This window comes from Lepidochelys kempii, chromosome 7 (genome assembly GCF_965140265.1).
Source record: "Lepidochelys kempii isolate rLepKem1 chromosome 7, rLepKem1.hap2, whole genome shotgun sequence".
NCBI lineage: Eukaryota > Metazoa > Chordata > Testudines > Cheloniidae > Lepidochelys > Lepidochelys kempii.
Window position 1 is genome coordinate 38,841,875 of NC_133262.1, and position 25,028 is coordinate 38,866,902.

General features: G+C 39.4%; 1 protein-coding gene across 4 annotated transcripts in view; it reads left to right on the plus strand.

Annotated features, from left to right (window-relative positions):
- VGLL4 (vestigial like family member 4) overlaps positions 1 to 25,028 on the plus strand; it is a 161,473-nt gene that overhangs the window by 123,880 nt on the left and 12,565 nt on the right. For 3 of the 4 annotated variants that reach the window (XM_073352305.1, XM_073352303.1, XM_073352306.1), the window contains one exon: positions 3,601 to 3,790. In XM_073352305.1, the coding sequence (XP_073208406.1) occupies positions 3,601 to 3,790 (190 nt within the window). Of the gene's footprint in view, positions 1 to 3,600; positions 3,791 to 11,834; positions 11,924 to 25,028 lie in introns of those variants that run through there. The other variant, XM_073352307.1, reaches the window with a different exon arrangement.

Genomic DNA, 25,028 nt, shown 5'->3' on the forward strand with positions numbered 1-25,028 from the left:
TATAAATGATCCAGTACTTACGGGACAGTAGCAAGATATTGTAGTACTGATCAGCATGACTGGATGTGGAATGCGTATTTTCTAAACATATAGCTTAGGTTAGATCCATTATACCAAACAAACCTCAGATTTAAACCTGTAAGTTGGTAAAGGAGGGAGCATTCTTGCTGAGTGCATGGAATCCTGTTAACAGAGCTGCATGTTACTGCAGTACTTGTACTATAGGCAGATGGTGCGTCCCGTCATGATCTGTGTTTAGCTTGTCTGTACTCTTATGTTGCCTAACCATTCTAATTGAAAAGAAAACAAAACAAAAAAAGTTGACTGGGATGAATAGCCATAAGCAGAACTATTTGAAAGCGGCAGATACGCAGGGCCTTAGCCCAGCTGCTGGTTGAAACAAAGAGAAGTATTATGAGAAGCATAATGAACGTGCATTGGCTATCGGTGCTTCAGTTGCAGCCCAGACACCGGCCTGTACAGTAATGAATTTTAAAGATTGGGTACAGGCTTGTGGAATTTTATGAAATACAGTTTTATCAGAGTGTTGTCTTGCCAGTAGGATGATGTCAGTCTGGTTACCATAGAGTGTGGTCAGACAGAGACAGACAAATCCAGTCAGTAAAACAGCATTTTGTTTGGTAGACTGAGTTGTGGTTTCTCTCTCCCTGATTTAAATTAAAGTGCTGTAAAGAGGAAAGAGTTGAAAACAAATCTTTTTTTTCTTATTTCAGTTTTTTTTAATGTAAACCAGTTATAGGCCTAATCAGTCTTAAAGGCAACATGAGAGGCTGAATTTGCAGTGGGGGATAAATACAGCATAATGCATGTGGCAGGGGTTATGTTTATAAAACAGTTTATCCCTGCAATTGATGGTGAGGCCATTAGTGTTCATCATGGATCTCACCCTCTCCCGTCCCCCGGCCTTTTCTTCTGGGTTCTTTCTGCCAGCCCTAGGGTTCCAGCCCTGTGAAGTACTGAGCACCTCCAGCAAGATGCTGATGGTCATCCAATTCACTAAGAAAGTCCTCAGCACCTTCTGATACCCAGGGCCTCAGTAACAATATCTTCATGAAGTTGTAGTGGTCATGAGAGTCATCTGATTTAGTTTTGCTGGGTGGCATTGTCATGCCGTGGATGAAATCGCTAGAACGCTCCAAACTAGCTGATTACTTTATTTGCTCTTAGAATAATGATCCCATTATTTTTTGCTAAGTGCATCTAAGAGGCTGAGAGACATGGACCGCTGGAATCTTTGTAGAGCTTGATTGGTTTTATTAGGAGCTAAGGAAGACCCTTTATGCTTTACTAAGTTCCTTTAAAAAGGCTTTTATTACACCAAGTGCAGAAGACGATAGCATTTTGCTATCATGAAATTTCTAATTGAATGTGTTTTATTAATTGAATTAGTAATTCAAACCAGTGCTGTTGCCACCACAGACACGATTTTTGAGGGGGGGAAAAAGTCCTGATACTTGGAAAAATAGAAAAAGGTACAACCAACTTAAGAAATGTTACTTAGTGTCTCTTTGATGTGATACTGTGTCAAACTCCCTGAAAACCAAAACAGTTTCTAGGTTGGCGAATGAATGGTACTGGTAGATTTTTGCCTTTCGCATCCACTCTGAGACTTCAAAAGTGACCTTGAACACGGTGGAGGGAGGAAGGCTTGTGGGGAAGGGAAGTATCAAACTCTTCAGAATGATCAAGATTTCATCTTTTGAAGTGGGTGTCAACTTGCACTTCAAAGATAGAAATGAGGGAGATGTGCTAGGTAGGGAGTAGCTGATTGTGGTATGATTTAGTGCTGTTTTGTAGCCACCGGCTTGTGTCAGAATGTGAGCATGATATATGTGGAGCTCTTTACTGTCAACGTTAAAGGTTGAAAAATGCAGTATAGAATTTATTAATCAGATGGTTAAGTTCTTAATTGCAAACCCCCTACTCCAGCAGAAAAAGTCTTTACAAAAAGGAGGTTTTGACATTAACAATTGGCTGTTTTAATACAGCATGTGATCTGCATGTCCAGTTTCAGAATGTCTGCTGTAGAACATACTTTCTGCTATTTAGTTTCAAGATGGAAAATTCCCATTTAGCTTCGATGCCAGGGTCTTTAATAGAAATCATGACTTGTGGTGTAATATAGGTCACAGTATATTTGCTAGTTTATATCTTACTGACTCAATTGGCAAAATGTTTATTTTTACTGGTAAACTTTCAGGAGGTTTTCTTCTCACTCATTCTTTTTCCAACAAAATAGTACTTGTCACCCGTGTGAATTAGGGCTACTTTCTATAAATCATCTGTTCAACAGTGGTGATCTCAAAATGTGTAGTGGCAGACAAAGATTTCTTTCTTAGGTACCGCATTGCTATAGATGGATTTGCGTTTATCCTAATTTTATTTCCCAAAATTGTGACCATGTGGAAACTAAAATGCTTCAGACACTGAAGGAAAAATACCAATTTTATACTTTAACAAAAGTGTGTGTTTCAGAAGCATTACCAGCGTAGGTAAAGTTGATAGCCCAGATTACCTTCAGATTCCCACAAATCTCCCCCCCGCCAAAGTGATTTTCTTAATCTAAAAGTCCATATGAGGTTTAAATCTGATTTACTGTAGTAGAGGTGGATATATCAATGGAAGCTGTAAATGTTGGTGAACACTGGCATTTAATTGTAAAGGGAAGAAGTTTTCAGCCCCATTTTAAGGCATGCTTAATTACAGCAAAGGGATATGCTATATAAATGTATCATTTCTTGAATTTGTATACACAACTCCTGTATAGTGCAAATGAGATTTCCTGCTAAATCTCAGATGCTGTGATGAGGTATATCTCCTGGGTTTACTGCTAGCTTATCTAGTTGAAAGTTAACTTGTTTAGGATTGAATTTTTATGATCCTTGTGCCAGGCAGGCACGTTCTTTTGTTCATTGCACTAAAATGACTTTAAAGGGCCAAATTTACACCAGTGTCAGCAAGAGCAGAATTTTTCCCTTAATGTTCACCAAGAGTAATTAGATTAATATATTTGACAGGTTTGATTCAGGCAATATTTTATATAATATAAATGTAAAGTTTAGTCAATAAATAATTTATATCCTGAGTATTTGGCACAAATGTGAACTGTAGTCCCAGAATTTAAAGACGTTGGGATGGGAAGGAACAAAGGCTACATAGCGCACACACACAAAAACAGTCAGTCATGCTTTGTATCATAAGGTAATGTAAGTTCAGTGTTGAGTTGGCCTATTCTATTAAAAGAAATGCTTCTGAATAAAAATATTTTTTAAGACTGCACTGGCTCAACCTTTAGGCTCACCCAAGGTGAGTAAACTACCCTTTCTGTAGTGGATTTTTTCAGCTGTTACTTTATTCCAATATTTTTATTTTTAAACAGGATCTTAAACAGTTTCTTGGTTGAAAGACATGTCTTCTGAATGATGCCTAATACTTGGCTTCTAACCACTCTTTCAGTGTGTCCTGAATGTGCTGTGTGGCTTGTGCCCCATTACTGTGTCAAAAACTTCCCCTTAAGAGTTGTTTTTAAAAGGGGATGTTTTTTTCCCTGTGTTTATTTTACCTTGTGTTCTTGTGTAGGTGAAGCAGCTCTAAGAGGTGAGCCCAGAATGCAGTCTCTTCCAGTATCCTCTGCTCTAACCAACCATCGAACAGGCCCTCCTCCCATCAGCCCCAACAAGAGAAAGTTCAGCATGGACCAAGGGGAAGATGAGCTAGACTGTGAAAATGAACATGTCTCTAAAATGAGTCGAATGTTCAACCCGCACCTGTAAGTTTCTCTCTTTCAATGCCTTTATTTCCTAGCCAAATAGAATCTAATGCCACTTTTGTCCCTTTAATTACAATGTGTTGTTTTTTTGTAAATTTGCATGTTGAAAATTATAGTATACCTTGGATTTAGGGCCAGACTCTTCCTATCGTGAGAGGTAGGTCTGTCTGTATGACGATCAAGAGGATTACATGGCACTTTAAAACTGTTTTTATAGCAGGTAGTAGGAATTATGTTGATTGTGTACATCATAATATTTATATCTAGGTAATAGCTTTTTTAAAATAATACCCCCTTTTTTTTAACCTGTTCCCTTCACATCCCACACCCTTAAGCTTTTTACCCTGTGGAGAAAAAGAGGTAAAAGTGCTTCACATTTTTCTAAGGCCAGGAGACTCTGAGCCCAGCTGTTCAGTAGATTCCAGCGTGACAACTGGACAGGCTGCAGTTGTTGCTAGAAGTTATTTATGTGATCATATTCAGACCCCAAAAGTGCATTTCATTAGGAGGTGAAACAGGTAATATATGGAGAAGGGGTGTGTGCGTGTGAGTGAGTGAGTGAGAGAGAGAGAGAGAATATCATTGAGGTGCCGTTTGTGCTGTGTTCTTGTTGTTCTTGGGAATGCTGTTCTGGTTGGCATGAAGTCTAGGCTTTGAGAATTCCTTTCATTCTTGACTGGAGGAAGTGATCAGAGTACTTCAGCAGTCAGAGGTAGCTTGATAACTGCATACTGTTCCCTGCTGCCTCAGCTGAAATGGCCCTCTGCATTCCTCACATTCCACGCTGCTTTGGACTGTTGTGTTCAGTCACAAGATAGGGACAGAGGTATTTATCCTCAAATAAATCACCATAGTGTTAGTCAGAGGCTGGGTCTGCAGTCTGCAGTCTTGGAATTTGTTACAAATCAGGAATCCAGCGCTGAAGTAATGCAAAACAGTGATGCACACAAGTGGAGAAAGACTTCTCATTTGCAGCATGGCTTTTTCTCTCTCTCTCTCTCTCTCTCTTTAACTTAACTATTTACAGCCCTTCTCTTTCTTGCAAATGAGAATGCTAGCCTTGGAAAAAATGAAGTACTTTGTTTCTGAGGCAATACAAAAACATATATGGAGAATTTTTATGACATTTTTGTATTATAATGTTATTTAATGGAAAATGTGTAATTTTCAAAACTGACATGGTGGAAATATAATAAAACATAACTAGCAGTTATGTATATTGTGCCACTTTATACAGTGCAGGCCATAAAAAAGGTGGAGTTTGAACTGACACATTCACGTGCAGCCTAAATTGGCTTCAAAGCTAAAGCTCTGGAAATGAGAAGGTAAAGTCAGTTCCTTCATGCAGTCCCATGGCTTAGATGGATCTTAAAGGTGACTGTACTTAGTCTTCAGAGTAACAGCCGTGTTAGTCTGTATTCGCAAAAAGAAAAGGAGTACTTGTGGCACCTTAGAGACTAACCAATTTATTAGAGCATAAGCTTTCGTGAGCTACAGCTCACTTCATCAGATGCATATCGTGGAAACTGCAGCAGACTTTATATATACACAGAGAATATGAAACAATACCTCCTCCCACCCCACTGTCCTGCTGGTAATAGCTTATCTAAAGTGATCATCAGGTGGGCCATTTCCAGCGCAAATCCAGGTTTTCTTAGTCTTGTTTTTCTGCAAAGCACTTTTGTTCAGCAGACTGGTTCTTTCAGTGTCTTAGTGTAGGAAAGATGTGTCTCCCCCTACAATAATATGGTGTAGGTATTGTCTGCCCTGTGGTCCCATGGTGTGAATCAAATCATACATTTTAACAAGACTCTCTAGTTCAGAGAGGAAAAAAAATCTATCACAACACATACTGTACCCTCTTTCACTTTGTTTTTAATCTTCAAACTAAAAGATTTCTAGCAGATAATACTCAATTCTTTGAACCAAATGTCACAAAACTCAGACATTTCAGATGTCTCTAATAAAAAAAATTAACAAACACTCCCTGAATTTTGCACTGTAAACAAAAAAGTTACATTTCTCTAATGATTTCCAGATTTTCCCTTTTTCTTTGTCTCTGGTTATGTTTGATCTTGAGTTAGCAATATAAATGCATTATATAAGACTTTGTAAAAGGCTTAGACAAAGTTTTGACTTAAAAAAAATTAAGCATCTGCAGTAAAAGCTTGTTTTTGTTACTTTATCACTAAAGACATCATAGTATATTAGGGGAAAGAAGTGTTGTACTGATTACTATTGGCAGTAACAGTTTACTGGCTTGGAGGGTCTGGAAAAGATAATTTGGCAGCATTTCATTTAGAAAAACAAATAATTCATGTTTAGCTGCTGTTGCTGCCAATATCATGTTATATGGAAACTCTGTCCTTTTGAAGACTGGATGGCAAGATTAATTGTATTAAACATAGACAAGAAGATAGAGAAGAGGATTATAAAATTTCAGTTTTGCTCAGGCCTATTGGAACTAATTTAAAAGAAAAAGATGTAGGTTTTGGAATTCGGGAAAGTGATATATATTTTCTGTGCCACAAAATAGAAGATTGTTCCACTGCTCTGAGTTGGTATTAAACCCCTATTTAAACCACAATTGGTCTGATGTACTCCCAGGCGTCTGCCAGTGGAACCTGGGCTGTGCCTGCAGGCTCCTTGAAATGGCTAGTCTAAGTGTGTGCAGCTTTGTCCTGGGAGAAGGCATGGCCAGGACTCCTGGTGCATTAATTCAACACATCCCCAAGGTAGCCTATGTGTAGAGCCCATGCTGTAGATATAAAGCCACCGTCCTGTGGCAGAACCCCATGAGAATGGCTGATACACACACAGCCACCCACTACAAGGAGGAATTCCATTGGGCACAGCTGCCACAGAGGGTGCATATTACACCCCCTGCATCAACTGCAGACATTTCAACCACAGTGTATTTCTAAAGTACTTTAGAGGGGCCATCTGTTTTTGTAACCCTTGTCCAATCTTGTGTGTGCCTGTGTCACTTGCTTGCTGAAATCATGAAGTAGGCATGTTTTCATCCTTGCCATGGGAGTATACCGTGGCAGTGAATGTGACTGAATCAGATTAGACCTGCAGCAGTACCATATATTTTATGACGGGTAGAACTTTTGTTCGTAGTTTGTCGTTAGCCCTAAGTAGGAGTGCCGGTGCATCCCCCCCATCACTTGACATCAGATGGAATGTATCCATCTGAACACCTGGGGACTGCAGAAGTAGTTTGATAGAAACTTGAGGTTGGCAGCAATTTGTTTTGGAATGGGTCTGGAGATATGTTCTCCCTACTTAGGTGTAACTCCCCATTTGCACTAAATAATACCCCGTAGGTAGGTTTTTGATTATTGAATGGTATGTACAGGTATATTTATTTCAACATCTGGGATAGAGGGAATGAGTCAAAACAGCCTGGAAACTCTGCCGTGTTCTATAAAATGTGTAATGGAATCCCTTTCCCTCAACACTAGACAACGATTTAATTTAACAAAGGTTGTAGTTTTTGGAGGAACTGATTTTCTGCTGCATGGGAAGTGAAGCATGGCTGGGACCTTCCAGCTGAGTATTTAAAATTCAGTACATGATATTCCAGAATGAAATGTCTGTCCTTCTTTTCAGCTTTGCAATGTATTGGGATGTACTAAGACCATTATCTGCCACTTGCTTTATGATCTGGAATAAATCATACCTATTAACTTCTCTGTAGGAGCCAGCTCCAAACTTTGTTATGCTTCTTTGGCTAAAATTAACTAGTAGGGGTGAAAGGGAAAAACCGATTCCCTTCCACCAGTATCTTGCAGCTTTTTCTATGAAATATGACAAGCTTGGAATCTTTTTTGTTTATTTTTCACACTTTCTACTCTCTAAATATCTCTCTATTATGTTACTTCTAAAAGCATTCTGTAACATATTATGGGTATTAAAATCCTTGCTGGATTGAAAGGTGCTTTGTTTTCTAATAAAATTTAAAGAGCCACGTCATTTTAAACCTAAAAGTGGAAAGTGCCACTGTTTTCTTATACTAAATCCCTGTGATTTTATAGAGAGTAATTAGGAAATTGATTTATGTAGGGCCTGCAAATGCCATACCTTTCCATGGAGTGGCAGGGGAAGTGTAACCTTCTTTATATTATCTTTTAAGGGAAAATTGGTTTATTGTTATGGTTCCTTCTGTTTAATTTTAAATGGATCTGGCTGTTGTGATGCAAGTATAACACTAATGAGGTGTTGTACCTTTAAGTAAAGGTCTCCGGCCTGACCTGTGTTGTGTGGGTTTCTTGTTTGTCAGGCTGGAGGCATTTTCTCATTTTCACAGTTCAGCTGAAAACAAAGGCCTCCTTATCCTTGCAGGGAGCTCTTAAGAGCTGACATCAGCCTTTTCCCAGCAGGCATCATTTCTGCCTTAAGAGTCCTTGCAGAGAGCTGGGAAGCCTGATAGCAATTTCTTTTCATGGCATTTTTTTTTTTTTTTTTGCCAGCTAACAAATCAAATGAGTAAATGCCCAGTGCACCGAGAGCTAAAGAGGTTGGAAAAAAGTGACACTGGTCAGTTTTTTACTTCTCTGCCTTTTACTAGGAACTCTCATGTGCATAGCTCTTCTCTGTATTTGCAGCATGAGGATGGTTGTGGCTGGCATTATACAGTAGGTAAAATCATTACAGTGTGGTGACTGTAAAAATGTTTTCCATCTTAGCAAACTGTAGGGAAAAATCAGTATATTTTGTGGTAAAATGAAGGTGTTAATTGATGATCTTGGTCTCTTTGGAAGGGTCATCTAGATTTTGTTTTACTGTTAAAGTTATACGTGAGTCTTACCATCTTAAAATATATTGGCGAGAGACTGTTGTTTTCTCTCTGCCTGTAGATTACTCCAGTTTAAAATTTAATATTTTTATTTTGGGACTTGACCATGATAAATACGTATAAATATTAAACGGTTTCCCCCTCTAACTCTTAGTTACAATTCATTCAGACGTGCAGCATTCAGATTGTTGTGGACATGAACTTGCATATGAAAATGTCGTCGTTCTGTTGCAGCTGTTCAGCACAGTTTTAAAAATTAATCTCTTACATAAGAATTGGCTTATCATAATAAGACAAAGCTCAGGTCTTCACACTTATAACTCTGCACATACAAATACCTTCTAAAATGTTAAGTTTGAGACCAAAGCAAGAAACTTCAGAGGGCAGGCTGCCACTCTGTTCTTCTATTGAAGGATTGTGTCATACATGGTTCATACAGCTACCTTGGATTTCTGCACTGCAGTTTGCAAGATCCCATTGGACACTGTAGATTTCTTACTATCGTAATCCTATGCATTTTCTCTTCTTTGTAGAGCCCTCAGTGGGAAATTACAGTGGTTTGTATATTTGCCTCCCTTTTCAACTCTTCTCAAAGCAGACTGGATTGAAGATGTCCTGATTTGCCCAGTCTGGTTACCTGGAAGTAGCTCAAAGCAGGAATTCAAGTGAGATCCTGAATTCTACAGGGCAGGGCAGGGCAGTGCTGGATCACCTGAAAGAAGGAAGTACTTCATGTTGCTTTCTAGCTATTCCTATTCTTTGCAGAAAAGAAGCATTGAGGGGCTCCACAGAGAATCATGTCCATTGTCTTTTTGATGCAGATGACATGGTAGCTTCAAGGGACCTTTGGGAAAGAGTAAAAAAGCATTAAAATGGAAACAGGGAGGCATGGGGAGCCCTAACTTGAACTCTGGGTTTTTGTTTAGTGTTTAAAAATATGTTGAGATCGTTATTTTAGGGTGATTAACCAGAATGTAAAAAGCAATCCAGAGCTACCAGAATTTATTTCCTAGTCTGAGGCTGCTTTTTGAAGTGTCTTAGAACCCAACTCAGCATTTTCAAATGGATCCTCTCAAATCTATAATTCTCCGGGCTCTCAGTGGCACTTTTACAGCATAGGTCATATTGATTAGAACTGGTTCACTCTTTTAAAGAGGCACCAATTTGTTCAAAAGACTACATGGCAGGAACAGGACAATTTGAAACCTAACGTGTTTCCCTTCACCTCACTTCTGCTGAATGAACAGAAAACCATAAACCAGATTTATTTTTCATGACTGCTAAGGCCCTTTCAATCTCTCCCCAAACTCTTCATCCCAAACTCCTGCCAAGAAATGCAGATTAACCTTTAATGAATAAATAACAAGTCCACCTTAACTGTGGTATTGTGCACTCTTAGTAGGAAAAGGCCCAGCATGTGGTAAGCTGTTTGATCAGTAATGGAGTCACTATCACAACCTCACAGAAGCCAAGGAAAGCATTTAAGAACATGCTTAAGTCCACCTGTGTTTAGGAAATCAATCAAGCATAGTCTTAAGTGCTTCCTGAGCAGGATGCTTTCCTGAATCAGGACCAGAATTTGGTCCACCTTCTGTCATGATTCAAAATCCTGATTGAGCCAGAGACTTGATCCTTTCAAACCTTGTCTGTGTACCACAAACCTTTACTCTCTGATATTATAGGCAATGATTGGTCAGTTTGAGTCTGTTCACTTGTAAGCAGAATGGGTTTGTTATCCAACTCCATAGGTTGCTTTTTATTTGGTGGTACTTTCCACCCATGGAGTGCCTCCCGTGGGAAGAGCACAAAACATTATCCAGACATTAGTGCTTTGTCCCACAACCGCCTTGTGAAGTAGGGAAGCATGGTACAGATGAGCAAATACAAATACAAAAAATAATTGACTTGCTTATGGTCACAGGGAAGTCTGTGGCAAGGTTGGGAAAAGAAGTTATCCCATATCTACACGGTGGTGAATTTTAGAGCCACCAACATATACCAGGTTTCAGAGTAGCAGCCGTGTTAGTCTGTATCCGTAAAAAGAACAGGAGTACTTGTGGCACCTTAGAGACTAACACATTTATTTGAGCATAAGCTTTCGTGAGCTACCGGAGCCTGATAGCTAACCAAGAGGCAAGGAAAGAACGAGTACACATTCAAAAACATACTCTAGATGTATATTATAAGCATATGAAAACACAAAGGTTTTGCATATTTGTTTCTCTTATTTTCATTTAACCATTTTCCCAGATGTTTCCTGCTGTTTGACAGATGTACCATTTACTAGAAGGTTGCACTCTTGAGAATTAGAATGTTATGGACACGGTTGCTATAGACAATGACTCTTTAAGGGCAGGATTTGGAATAAAAACTTACATTAACTTCTGGTTGAATAAGTAAATTTTTCTCCCCAGACTAAAAATGCTGGACTGGACAATCTCCTTTCATTTTCCTCTCATACTGTAATCTGCTACAAAAACATGCTAACTGGCTTTAACTCATTCCTTCCAAATTACTGAAGTGCTGACTTCCAACAAATGGTATTATTGCTTAGTGCTGAAAGGTGAAAAGTGTTCATTTGGCTGTTTCTAAGAGTTTATGATCCATCTTTACAATTCCAATAACCACTTTCAAGCATTTCCAGCAACGAATGTCCCTCTACCCTTTTAGTACCTAATCTGAAACTGGATACTCAGAAATTAAGAGAGAAAATCGACAGAGGGCAATTTAATCTATTACTTCTAGCACCACCAGTCTTATTTTTGACGTTTCCAAAGAACATTAACTTTGGGAGGAAAGCTGAGTTTTTTGTGTGTGTCTTATCTGGCCACCCTTTAGAAACCCGAGAGCCAGCTTCCTGAATAATAATGCCTTGAAGTCTGCTGTTTTGTTTCTTCAGAAGCCAAGAGGGTTCCTGCAGTGAATTTCACGAAGGAACTTCCTATCCTTTGTATTCCTTTTTTTAAAAAATGTAGAAACAAGTTCAAACAAACCTAATGCCTAGGAATAACAAACACATACGTGTCCTTTGTCTATGAAGCACATTTGTGCTGATGCATTTCATAATTATGCAAGAACTTAATTGTAAATAAACCCTCCAGTAATGTGTTAAACTTTCCCAAGAACTGTGTAGGGAACGTTTTATTTTCAACATGTGGGCAGACCCATGTACCTTGCACCACAGCTTTCCTGGGAGGACTCTTATTCTGACAAGGCTTCTGCCTGCCCAGCTTTTTTGTGCAGGAGACTGCTGCCAAGTTTGTGAGGCCCAAGGCTTTCTTGTGGGAGGACGCTGGGCTGTCTTCATGCTCTTTGGCAATGATTAAAGTGAGGTTAGTACCAAAAAACCCTTTCATTTTATTCCCTGATCCTTGCTTTTTCAAACCAGATGGCAACCCCATACTTTCAGCTGTACTTAATTTAAGCTGTGAGGCAGCAAGTGCTCTGCCGAGGTAGAGAGTCGATTAGTTGCTCAGGAGGGACAGAAGTGACTTCCTTCCCAACTGCACATCAGACCCATATTGCTAACACTGTAGTTTGCTTTACAGAGAGGCCAGAGCAATAACTGCAGCATTCAGTTGTTGATAACCAGTTCAGCTGGTGTTATAAGGGTTAATGTAACAGAGGCCATTGTTTCGCTAATTCATTGGAAGTAACAGTTTCAGGTTAAGCCTGACCTGTTAGTGCCATTCATGATTATCATGTGACAGTCTACAGACAGGTTTCAGAGTAACAGCCGTGTTAGTCTGTATCTGCAAAAAGAAAAGGAGTACTTGTGGCACCTTAGAGACTAACCAATTTATTTGAGCATAAGCTTTCGTCAGCTACAGCTCACTTCATCGGATGCATTCTTCTTAAACAGGTTGCTGATTTAGGAGTACACTGTGCTTTTCTTTTGAGCCATTATTTTGCCAACATTTCCTCCAAAGGGGGTGGGTATGTTTTTAGTTTAGTATTTATCCTTAAAGAAAATTACAAGGGAAATAAAAAGAACAGGAGTACTTGTGGCACCTTAGAGACTAACAAATTTATTAAAGCATAAGCTTTCATGAGCTACAGCTCACTTCATTGGATGCATACAACAATTGAAATCTAAAGGTTCTAACCTCAATTATTTGATCACTTTCCTCAGTGGAAATTTTGCTTGAATCCTGTTCTTTGTAGTTGCCTCAGTTCAGAATAGTTTAGAGAGATACCAGCTCCCATACTGTTTGATAGAAATTGAACCATCCTTTATATTTCCTACTGTGCTGTAAGTGAATTCTGCAACTTAAGAGTCCTCTCATTCTCCCATGGAAATTATAGTTTTTAAAATGCAGTAGACACTATTATATGCATAGGAAACTTGCATTCCTGCATACCAAATTTGCTTATTATTCAGGAATAATGTTCAGGAATTGGATTACACTTGCCCATTTCATCAGCTATTGAGTAGCTGTGTTTGCTTGCATTGGTTTGGGAGTTGAGTGCAGAATACCTGTGATAAATAATGGGATATGTGTGATTAACTCTGTGTACTTTGATAATAACTTTTCCTGAACTGTCTGGGGAAAGTCTCAGAATGAGAAAACAGAACACACGCTAATGATTGCTTCATGTATTCTTTAATGTGGCACAGATGTACGGTTACTGTTAATAATGGAGGAGTCAAATATTAAAGTGAAGTTAAAGTTAATTAATGTGTTCCTGCCAAAATCCTGCCCTTGGAGTCATTGTCTATAGAAACTGTGTCCATAGCCTGAATGTGTAAACTGTATGTAAACAATTTATTGCTTGTTTGTTTTACTATTAGCAGTGATAAGGCATGAAACTTCCTGATTCATATTGTCACAGGCTGCCAGTCAAAAACATTTTCAGCATTCATATGGATTATCATATTTTACTCAAAACTAAAATCCAAGCAATGAAAAGAAATTGATCACTTAATAAACACTTTTTGTTTTTGCTGGAGTTCTGCTGTTCTGACCAAGAAGCTTATGAAACTCAGAGGTTTCTCTATTAAGACATTTGTTGTGGGGTTAAGACATCCTTTGCTACTAGGCCATGTGAGCACTAAACACAGAATAATCTGCCAGTGTGGCTACTGCAGGTATAAGTATGGTGACCAATTTGCTTTTTCTTTTTCAATGTTTACTTACATCATTGCTGTGGAGAGTTTTACAAAATACAGACAAAGCCTTTTTGTGTTACTGAATGTTTCCATAGTCCTTCAGTAATTCAGTTTTCACTTGCAGTCACATATAACAATTAGCCTAGTATATGAGGTAAAAAAAGAATCTTATTCTCATGTTTGGTTCTGTATCAGTGTGATCCATATAGTCTTTCAGTTTCTAGTTTTGGAGTAAACGTGTGGTCTTAATATTGAACAGATTTTATCACATTTTAGTAAAAAGCTTATTCTTTATTTTATGAGATGGCCAGAGAGAGCTCATAGGCTACTGAACCAGTTGCTTTTAAAAATACATTTTAATATATAGCCTGTTCTTTTAGGACTATCTTTTAAATCTCTGTCCATAAGGGCTTGCATACTTTCTGAGCTGTCTCTTGTTCACACCAACTAATGCTACTCGCACATCTGGTGAATAGAGATTGTACTTGCTAAGAACTGGATGGTTCAGAGCTATTTTTCTGTGTTGTAAGAACTGTTAGTTTTAGGTTGAGATAAGAATCGCTATAATCTACTGCCAATAAATTTTGCTCAGTTACCAGATTTAGTACTTCAAAGGCAGTCAGTGGCCATGGTTTTCATACACCTGCTTTCCTATTCATGATCAAGTTCTTGTTTAATAAATTTGCCAAGTCCTGTTTGTTGTTACCTTTTGACCTTCCATAATATATGCTTCCACAAAGATTGGGACAAAAAAGGGCTTAGTCCTGCAGTGTTTTACCTGCATAAAAATTGAATAAACTCCCATAGACTTGAAAAGGCATTCTGTATGCTAAGGGAGTGGGCCCATAAACTGATTAGAATAAGCTCACTATCTTGGTGCATTACATTTGTATAAGTGGTTGTGTGAGGGTTGACAGTGGCTATGTTAGAGAAATTTTAGACCAAACTAGTGTAACTAAGGCTATATCTACACTAGAGAGCTTACAGCAGCACGGCTGTCCCAATGCAAGATCGCTTGTGTAGTTGCTCTATGCCGACGGGAGACAGCTCTCCCGTCGACATAATTAAACTTCCTCCAACGAGTGGTGGTAGCTATGTCAGCGGGAGAGTGTCTCCCACCGAAATAGTGCTGTACACACTGGAGCTTCTGTCGGTGTAATTTATATTGGTCAGGGGTTGGTTTTTTTCACACTCATGAGTGGCATAAGTTATACTGACAAAGATGCTAGTGTAGACAAAGCCTAAGAAAATATTAATGAGAGAAATAATCACTGTTTTTGGTGTCCATTAACAGCATTGTACAGAATTCTACTCTCTGGCTTTATTAACAGCAGCTTACCACACCAGGGTTCCCAGCTCCTCTAGAACAGATAACATACCTCCTGTCTTGGCAATGTGGAGCTCAGACTCATGCAGTTAATTTTACTGCAATCAGATACAGCACTGCTGTGTGTATTTTATATGTAAACTTGCTTCCTTGGATTGGCCAACAGTTTTCTCTGTGTGATCATAAGCTGTTTTACAGTAATTTCCAGTGACTTGGGGTAAAATGTCTGTTGCATGAGCCAAGAGTAAGACTTCAAAAGGATTTTAACGTGGCTGAATTATGAAAGACGGCCCATGACCCATGACGGGTAGAATGCAAGAGGAGATGCCTGCAGAAGGTATTTGTGAGGCATTGCATTTGTATACAGATTAATCATTTTACAGCTGTCCCTGGGGAACTCTCCAGTACCCCTCCGAGCTTCTAACTGCTTTTCTGCCTCTCGTTGCTCTTCCTGCGTGCCACTTACACATTCAGATTTTCTTCCCGTGTGGAGTTAGACAAACACCTGTCAGGGATGGTCTAGAAAGATAATACTTAGTCCTGCCATGAGTGCAGGGGACTGGAGTAGATGAACTCTCAAGGTCCCTTCCACCCCTACGATTCATGTGATAACTAGAAATTTCCAGCAAAACTTCATCCCCATCCCATCTCCCTGGCTCAGAGAGATGAAAGTCATGGCCAACTGTTGACTTCCATCTGGATGCAGTCTAAGTAACAGGGTTATGGGTATGGGTACTCTCCTGGAGGAGTCCTACATTTCAGGAAACTATCTGCAACAATGACCTACTGTATTCAGACACTTTTCCTCACTGATGTGATAATATTGAAATGCCATGTGATGGTACCATCCATGCTTCAGGAAGTGATCAAGAGTCAAACCATAGCTGCTTTTTGGTCCCCTTTTTATAGTGGAAAGAGGGCAGTACACCCCTACAACATCAAATTCTATCCAAGGCCTAAAACTAAATCCTCTTGCAAACTCTTCCATTACCTTTTGAATGAGTAGACTGGGAGCTTCCTTTCGAGATAGACTCTCTGTCAAGATAGGCTTTTTAATTGCAGTTCCTTCAGCAAACCTGGCAGCGCTCATTATTTCTGAAGCTCTTTCCCTGTTATTTCAAATTATTTTGGCATAATACACATATCCACACACCATAACATTACAGTATGTCCTAGAGAATCTCTAGCCATACTCTACAAGAATCAACAGAAAGCAAAATAATTTATCAACTAGTGGGACATAGTGCTTTACTTACTGTATATGGGAATGTCAGTACATGTAGCAAAAACATCCATTTAAAACATTTGTCAGTCTACCAGCACTTACTGAAGAGAAAGAAACAATATTTTCTATGATGAAATTAGAGTTGGGATCCACGATTGTGTCCATTGTTTTATTGTACCTTAGATTTGTATTTCAGCTTCTGTGCATTCTGCATTTCTTACATACTTTTTTTATGAATAGTAACTCATCATGAATAGGTAGCTCCTCATTCCTCCTGAAAGTGTTTTCTTATGGCATATATTGGCATTGGAAAACTCTTTACTGTTTTTTACAACTCATGGTAATCTGTTCTATTTTTGCTGTGAAATTATTCCCAAGGGAGATTAGGTTTGCATCTAAGTATCCAATTGGACATCATGATTCCAAACAGCTAATGAGCTGATTGTTTCAGTGAATAGATAAGAATAACCTGAAATAGCTGCTGCATTACAGGATGTCTAAGTAATATGAAAATACATGACAGAAAACACATTCACGTCTCAGTATTTTGACACTCCATATTTACATAGAAATGCACTGTTCACTAAAATGGCTACTGACATCCAATGGCGGCAACACAGGAAAAGTGTGCTAAGTACAAGTAATAGAAGGTAGAAACCATAAAATTCTGCTTCAGCAAAAAGGACACATCTGTCTTCCACAAACTTTCATTGATCCTTACCTCTAGCCTCATCTTTTTTGTATTCCATATTTTGTTTTTGGTTCAGTTCACTAATGTAATGGTCAAATCTCCGAAGTGAATCTGACATTCAAGATAGGAAAAATCTGATTGGCAGTCTAAGATAATCAAAGTTCTAGTCTGGAAAAGTAAAATTTAATTATTGATTGCTGGACAAGCTTCTGGAGAGCACCTAAAAATGCTAGGTGCCTTTTATTGAGTGGTGTTTCCAGCCTGATGCTATAAAATGAAAATGAGCCACCTGCCTCTTTCCTTATAAATGGTTTTGAATTGGAGAAGAAATGGAAAATTTGCTGGCTACAGTTAAAGTCCATCTTTGTGTCCATTTGAGCCACAAACTGCACTTCTAGAAGAGTACACCAGTATAAATTCACTCTCCGAAAATGTGGCAAGAGGCAGAACTGCCACAGTGGTGCTACAAGAAAACCGTTGTGGAAGATCAGTAGTTAGTTTCAGGTTGGATGCGTTGGCCAGTACAGAACAGGGTTTTTAAATTCAGGGTAGATCAGCAGATTTTCCCCAAGGGAACAATATACAACAAAAATTACATTGTTCGCTAACAAAATAAAATTATCCTTCTCAGAAAACCAGTCTGAAGTTCAGATTCTGTTGGGTAGTGATGCTTTAAAAAAAAAAACCCACAAATTCCTAGACTGGTGTAAATTGCCTAGTTTTGAGGCTTTTTAGGGTTGACTACTAAGCTGTGAAATGAAATAACAGGGAAGAATAAAGATGTTTAGAATTAAGGGGGGAAAAAAATCTCTGTAGCATGTTAGGGAAAACAGGAATGTGTATGGGCTACTAGCCATGCAAAGTAGACCTGGCTGTATTTTTCTATTCAGGCACAAAGAATGTTTGCTTATGTTAGCTGATTGTAGTGGTTCTTCTGATAATTAGGTTGGCATTTATAGTGCAACTTATCTAATTTTCCTTTTAATTAAAGGTTCTTAATTAGTGAGGAACAATGTTACACTTCCTCCTCCCCCCCCCCCAAGTTTTATTCATTAGTGAAATGGCACCGAGGTGCTCCTTTCCTCACCTGGCTATGTTTTAGGTGAAGTATGTAAATAGGTATATTTTGAAGAGGGTGGGGGGAATACAAGCTGCATTAATAACACTGTGGAAAGATATTTTCTACCAGTTGATCGGAATTCCTTAAATAATGTTTAACAGAAGCATTTGGGTTCTTTCAACACTCAAAAGATTGTGTGTGCAGTAGTAACCATTGAAATGTCAACATTTGTGCAGCATTACTACACAGTTACAAAAAGAAAAGGAGAACTTGTGGCACCTTAGGCTAACAAATTCATTTGATCATAAGCTTTCGTGAGCTACAGCTCACTTCCTCTGATGCATGCTATGCTCAAATAAATTTGTTAGTCTCTAAGATGCCACAAGTCCTCCTTTTCTTTTTGAGAATACAGACTAACACGGCTGCTACTCTGAAACAGTTACAATAGTTTCTTTTTTCTAATAGTGGTAATGTCATGTGACCGTTGTAATTGGTAGTAAATGCTGACTCTTTAATGGCAACCCCTGTGTGTTAGCAATTTGACTATCAAAGAAAGATGTTGAAACTTCCTGTCAAAACATTAAAATAATGTTTGAGTCTTGTGTCAAGGTATAGACATTGGTTTACTTTTAGCCATAGAATGCATAGTGCGTGTATAAGGAAGAACATCTTGGAAAGTAAATTAAAAAGCTGTGTAAGTGGAATCTTGTTCTTTCTGCGTGTGCCATATACTTTTATAGTACAACCATTTCAAGTAAAAACTTTTTCTGCCAAAGGGATTCTGGGACATTTGTGATTTCTCCAGTTGGAGATACAGTAACATTTTGGCATCCATTCCTTAAGAAACTGCATGCTGGAAGTCAGTGTAAGCAAAGCTGTCCCCTTCACTGGGCCTCTCTTTTCTCTTTTCCTTAAACAGTTGGCAGAGTTAGTCTGTTCCTCTAGGATGGGTGTGAATTACCACAGTTCTCTGCCAGTACACAGAGCAGCAGCAGCATTTAAAGGTTATACAATTCAAAAATCGTTGAGAACAATGTGGGGTAACTACCTTTGAATTGCTTAATGCACAGGACTGAAACATTGCTTTCAATTAGCAAACATTATTTAGAACCAAATTGAAGCAGACTTTCATCGAACAGTCAGGATGTGTGTGGTTTTGGTATGACATCGATCTAAGCACATGATGCTTGGTAAGCACTGGAGCCTTGGTTATGATTCACTGGGGAGAAACATGGAAAACAATGTCTGTTTTTAAGCACTGGGAAAAAGGACTGAAGATTTGAGCAATGTATAATTTTTCTATCTGGAAAGCAGATAGAAGGTTTCAGGGTGAGGGTGCTCTCTTTTAACCCTAACCCTAACCCATTCTGTCACTGAAATTTACACACACCAGGCCAGAACCTCAGCTTGAGTAAAGCAGAGTTGTTCCATTGTAATCAGTGATGCTACACCAGGGGCAGGCAAACTTTTTGGCCTGAGGGCCACATCGGGTTTCGGAAATTGTATGGAGGGCCGGTTAGGAGAGGCTGTGCCCTCGTTGCCTATCCGCCCGCCCTCCCTGCTTCTCACCCCCTGACGGGCCATCCAACCCCCCCGTTCCCTGACTGCCCCTCCAGAACCCCTGCCCCATCTACACACCCCCCGCTCCCTGACCCCTGGAACCCCTGCCCCTGACCGCCCCATCCAACTCCCCTTCCTTCCTGATTGTCCCCCCGGGACCCCTGCCCCCATTCCACCACCCCCCGTTCCCTGCCCTCTGACTGCCCCGACTCCATCCTGACCACCACCCCGAACTCCCCTGCCCTCGGTCCATCCTCCTCTGCTCCCTGACCGCACAGCACGGAGCACTGGTGGCTGGCGGCGCTGCAACCGCACCGCCCAGAGCGTTGTGCTGGTGTAGTGTAGTAAATTGCTCTCCGTAACTGCTACCAGTAGCACATTCCTACGCGGAGCAGCTTAATACACTCCACCAGCAGCATGGTGTGCTGAGGCTGCGGGGGAGGGGGAACAGTGGGGGAGGGTCCGGGGGCTAGTCTCCTGGGCCAGGAGCCCAGGGGCTGGGCAGGAGAGTCCTGTGAGCCGGATGTGGCCCATGGGCCGTAGTTTGCTCACCTCTGTGCTACACTGAGACCAGCTGAGGATTTGACCCATAATAATTTTGTAAGGGGTGGAGAGGCTTGGAGACAGTGAGGGATTCTGTGCTTGGTCAATTAAATAGTGTCATTCATTATGCATTACAAATCTTTAGCTTTCAAAGATAGCCAGCAATTACCCCTACTAGTTTAAGAAGCCTGGATATACAGAACTACTTCATTTTGGTGAAATACAATTATCTTCAGACATGGAAGCAATTCTGATGGCCCCTTTGGCAAGAGCATTAAGTATCTAAACAAGCATAGAGCAGTTTTCCAAAACATAATTTAAATGGGAGTAAAAAAAATCAAAAGAAATAAATACAATATTCATTGAATACTATTTTCGTGTAACTTATTAGAATAATTGTTTTCATACTATTAGTGTAAACATTGCTTGTAAGCAACAACAAAACAACTATTTCCTGTATAAGATGTTTCTGCTTGTGCTACTAAACTTTACAAATGAAGTGAAATTTAAGCTTTCCAAATTTTGAAACATCTTTGAGTTACCAGTAATGAGAATATCAAGCCCATTTTCTTTCTAGTTTCATAACTGGAAGTGTTTTCAGTTGCACAAATACATTGTGAATGTAAATTTTTCAAAATATATATATTTAAAATTACATAATAGTAATGTGAAGGGGTTTGATTCATTCCCTGTACTAATATCAATAAAGCTAATCTTGTATTCAGATCAAGTATATGAACAGTCACCATACCAATGGAATCTAAGAGATCTATATGGTTAGATAGTTTTTTTTTTCCTGCCATAAGTTTAATTTAAAGTTGCTAAAATTTAGTGTAAATCAAGATCTGAAGAAATCTTTTTGTGAAGAATGGGAATTGTGTAGTGACTAACCCTAAAAAGAAAAAAATATTTCCAAAGACTGTTAAACAAGAGAGTTGTGAGTGCAAGCACTCGTGACAATTTTGGGGGTATTGATCTCTGTAGAGGAGACCGAAGGAGCACTGAATAAGATGAAGAATGGTAAGGCAGCTGGCAAAGACAAGATAACTGTTAATAAGATCACGCAGTTGGAGATACTGAAATAAAGCAGTTTCACAGATTACTGTGTGTTTGCTGGGATCAAGCTAGGATACCAGATGACCTGAGAACGGGATTGATTGTGCTTCTTTAGAAGGGAAAGGGTGGTGCAAATGATCCAAATGCCTATCGGGGCATCATCACGTTAAGTCAGGCTCTGAAAGTCCTTGAGAGAGTTTTGAAAGCCAAGGTTGAGGTTCAAGGAGGAGGAGAATATAGGAGAGGAACAATGTGGCTTTAGGAAGTGAAGGAGTACTAATATTTGCCATGAGACAGAAGTTTGATAGAATGATAAATGGAGGGCTTAACTGCTATGCAACATTAATTGATCTTGCAAAAGCATTTGACTTGGTTCTATCGGAGCTGGTTTTTAGAGTATTGAGATGGATGGGAGGGGACTACAAGTAGAGATGATTGAGGAACTGTATCAAGGGTCAAGAGCTAAGGTGGTAGGTACCAATACATGGAATTTCGGACGATTTTGAGGTGACCGGCATTGAGACAAGGCAGTGTACTCAGCTTCTCTTCATCTTAGTTATGGCGTTAATTTGTAGGAGAACGGAGCTTGTGGAGATGCAGAGAAAACAAATGTATGTTGACGATCTGGCCTCGATGGCTGAAAAGAGGAACTGGTAAATATGATATCAAAGTGGGCATCTGTGTTTTTAAAGATCATGGTTTAAAGGCAGACACAAAGAAAACTGAAGTTATGCAAGTAGGGAAGGTGGTAGAAGACCTGTTCATTGAAGTTTCAGGAAAGAAGCTGAATCAGAAGAATGAATTTGTTTGCTTGGGAAGTATTCTTAGTGCCACCGGAGAGCGATCTGGAGAACTGAAATTGAGCATGGGTGGCAGTGAAAAAGCTGGCAAGAGTACTTGTTGGACTGGCAATTAGGTAACAAACTGAAAAGAAAAGTGTATGCTGTGTGTGTTTGTCCATGCTTGCTCCATGGAGACAGTTGGTCTTAAGGAGATGGAAGAAAAGAAGATTTAGGTAGTAGAAAATAATACATAAATGGAGAATGGCAGACAAGCAGAGAGTAAACAGAGTGCACCTGAAAAAAATTGGGCAGGGGGAGAGATGAACTTTGGACTCTTAGTGATAGGCTGGTGAGCACACATTTGCGGTGGGCTGGACGTGCGATAAGGATGGGAGAAGAATGACCAACAAAGAAAGCATGGGAGGAAGAAGACAGCAAGAATGGACATGAAGGACCAAGGATATGATGGAAAGACTTTGTCAAGAGATGTTTGAGGAGAAATAGACTGGAACTCCAAGACCTAAGAACCCATACCATGGACCAGAAGGAGCAGCGAAAAATCATGGGCACCTCTGATCCTGTGAAAAAGGAGTTGAGAAGATAAGTGAAGTGAAGAATTTAGTGTTAATCTTAATCCTGGGAGTACTGAAATGGAAGTATACTCTAGCCTGTGTAGTGCTCTTGTGTTACTAGTCTGTGTGGTACTTAAAGATCTGTGCTGGACTCAAACAAAAATGGTGAATTTCCTCTGTAAAACTAGAAGTAGCAAAAATTTCTCATCGTTGTCAGTGCTGCATAGATTTTCATGTGAATTACTTAAGAAAAGTATTTTTAAATACAATGGGCCAAAGCATACCCTGCCCAGAGGTGATCATCCTCACAGTGTGAGAAGGGGATGTGGGTCCACAGAGGGGCATGAGGCATGGCTTTCCTCTCTGTCTGGATATCCCAATATTCTCAGGCCAGTCTCTGTGCTGCTGTTTCTTGCTCCTCATAGTCCCCCATAAATCCTGCCTGACAGCAAGGCTCATTCTGGAGCCATGCTACCTACCAATTTCTCACCATTTATGGCTGTGCATTATCTCCGTGCCCAAGAGGGGTAGAAGGAGTGGAGCAGGTGCAGACACTTAAAGGAGCAGAATTTAACTCCGGCAGACATTTCCTATGGAAATTTTGTAGAGTTGTTATCCACATATAGCAGATGCTCCCAATTCCATCCCCACCTTTCCTATTTCTCCCCCAAGCCTGTGGAGGTCCTCATCATAGGGAGGGATAATGCCACATTGGTTTTGCTCCCTTTCCTCACTTGGAGTGGAATTTAGCAATACTTACTTACCCTCCAAGTCTGTAGCCTATGGCCCACCACCTCTGGACAGGTTTTTCTGTTGGAATCCTGTATAAATGGGTATGAAGTTCTATAGAAACATACAGACAGGAAGTTATATATGTTAAATATGTTTGTTTGCATTTAAGCTTTATATAAAATGAATAGAAATATATATGCTATTTGAGTTGCATGTAAATATATGGAAAAACCTGACATTTTTGAGTTTCCTATAACTGGTCAAGTTTTGCCATTTTGATCAGCAAATTCAATATTCTGGCATGGAAATCCCAAACATTGGGCAAAACTGTGAACCTACAGTTCCATTTTCACAGCAGAAACAGCTCTTTGTGGTGAAGAGACTTCTGCCTTTGAGAATTGATGTGTCTTCATTACACAGACAAATAAAATCTAGGGGATATAATATTGTATTCTCTTCAGCCAGTGAAAATCTGAATTTATCAGCAGGAAGAATTTGGTTTTGTACCAAGCAACGCTAATACTTCAAACTGTACTAGACCATATAGGCTTTAGTTGTGATCATACACCCAAGTGTAGCCTTTCTGGTTTGCAGCTGTGGATGGTATTGTGCTGCAGCAGGAAAAATTATCCCTCTCTGTTGGCATCTAACGTTAGAGATTTTCCTTAAATTTGAAAATAATGTAGGGCCAAATTCTGTTTACACTGATCACATAAGTAATTTCACTGGTTTAAATGTATTGTTGTGGTTCAAAGGGACTATTTTATGTGAGCAAGGCAATTAGAGGTTAGCTCATAATTTGTATTTAGACTTAATCTGTTTTTAAGAACGTGTTTTAATGTAATGATTTATTGACGAGACCATTTCATTGCTATTGCCCAGGTTTAACTCATTACATTGATTTTTTTTTTTTGAACAAAAAAATCTCATTAAGTGGAGACTTTGTATAAGGTTCAGTGTTTAAACTTTTCAGACAGAAGGAAAGATCATAGCTTGTTTGTGTTGTGCATTCAGTGGTCATTTTCAGTACTGTATTTTAAGAGCAGTTTACTGTACTTCAAATATAGAAACTGCTATGCTTCCCATCCAGTCTCTACTCATACCAGTCACTAGCTCAGTATAATCCAATCCAAAACGTCTTTCTTTAGAATGCTGATATTGCAGACTGTCTTGTGTACTGAAATGTTACTAGGCTGGCAAAGCCATAGACCAAAGCACACAAACACAGACCTATAAGAATACATTTCCCAGTGTGTTGTGTACTGCTTTCTATGATGAGATCTCTTAAGTATTTGGTTATAAGGGCAGCAGTAGCCGGTTGCTCCTTTACACTGTGTCCGAATGCAAGGAAGAATTGGTGCTGAAGTCGCTAATCATATTCTCACCAGGAATCCCATTCTTTCATGGAAAAAGTACAACAGCCTTTTTCAACCAAATGAGGCCCTAGAGCCAATATCTAGCTTCATCATCAATCACAGTTAGGTCAGTATAAATACAGAAAGTTTAGAAGGAAAAAAAATTTTCATTTCTTAACATAGATGGATGCTGCAGTCCATTAAGAGGTGGCTGATACCCTTCTCCTTCTCTTTCTCTCTTCCCCTCGTCCCTCCTATACTTTAAATATTATATGTTAAATATTCCAGAGGAGTAATCAGCCATCTTTTACTGGCACACATGTGAACAAAAGGTAGCCACAGTTCAGAACAATAATGTAAATCTAAGTGTAGTTTTGATTCTGAATACTATGGAGAAGTTGGCGTCAAAACAGAGTTATTAAAT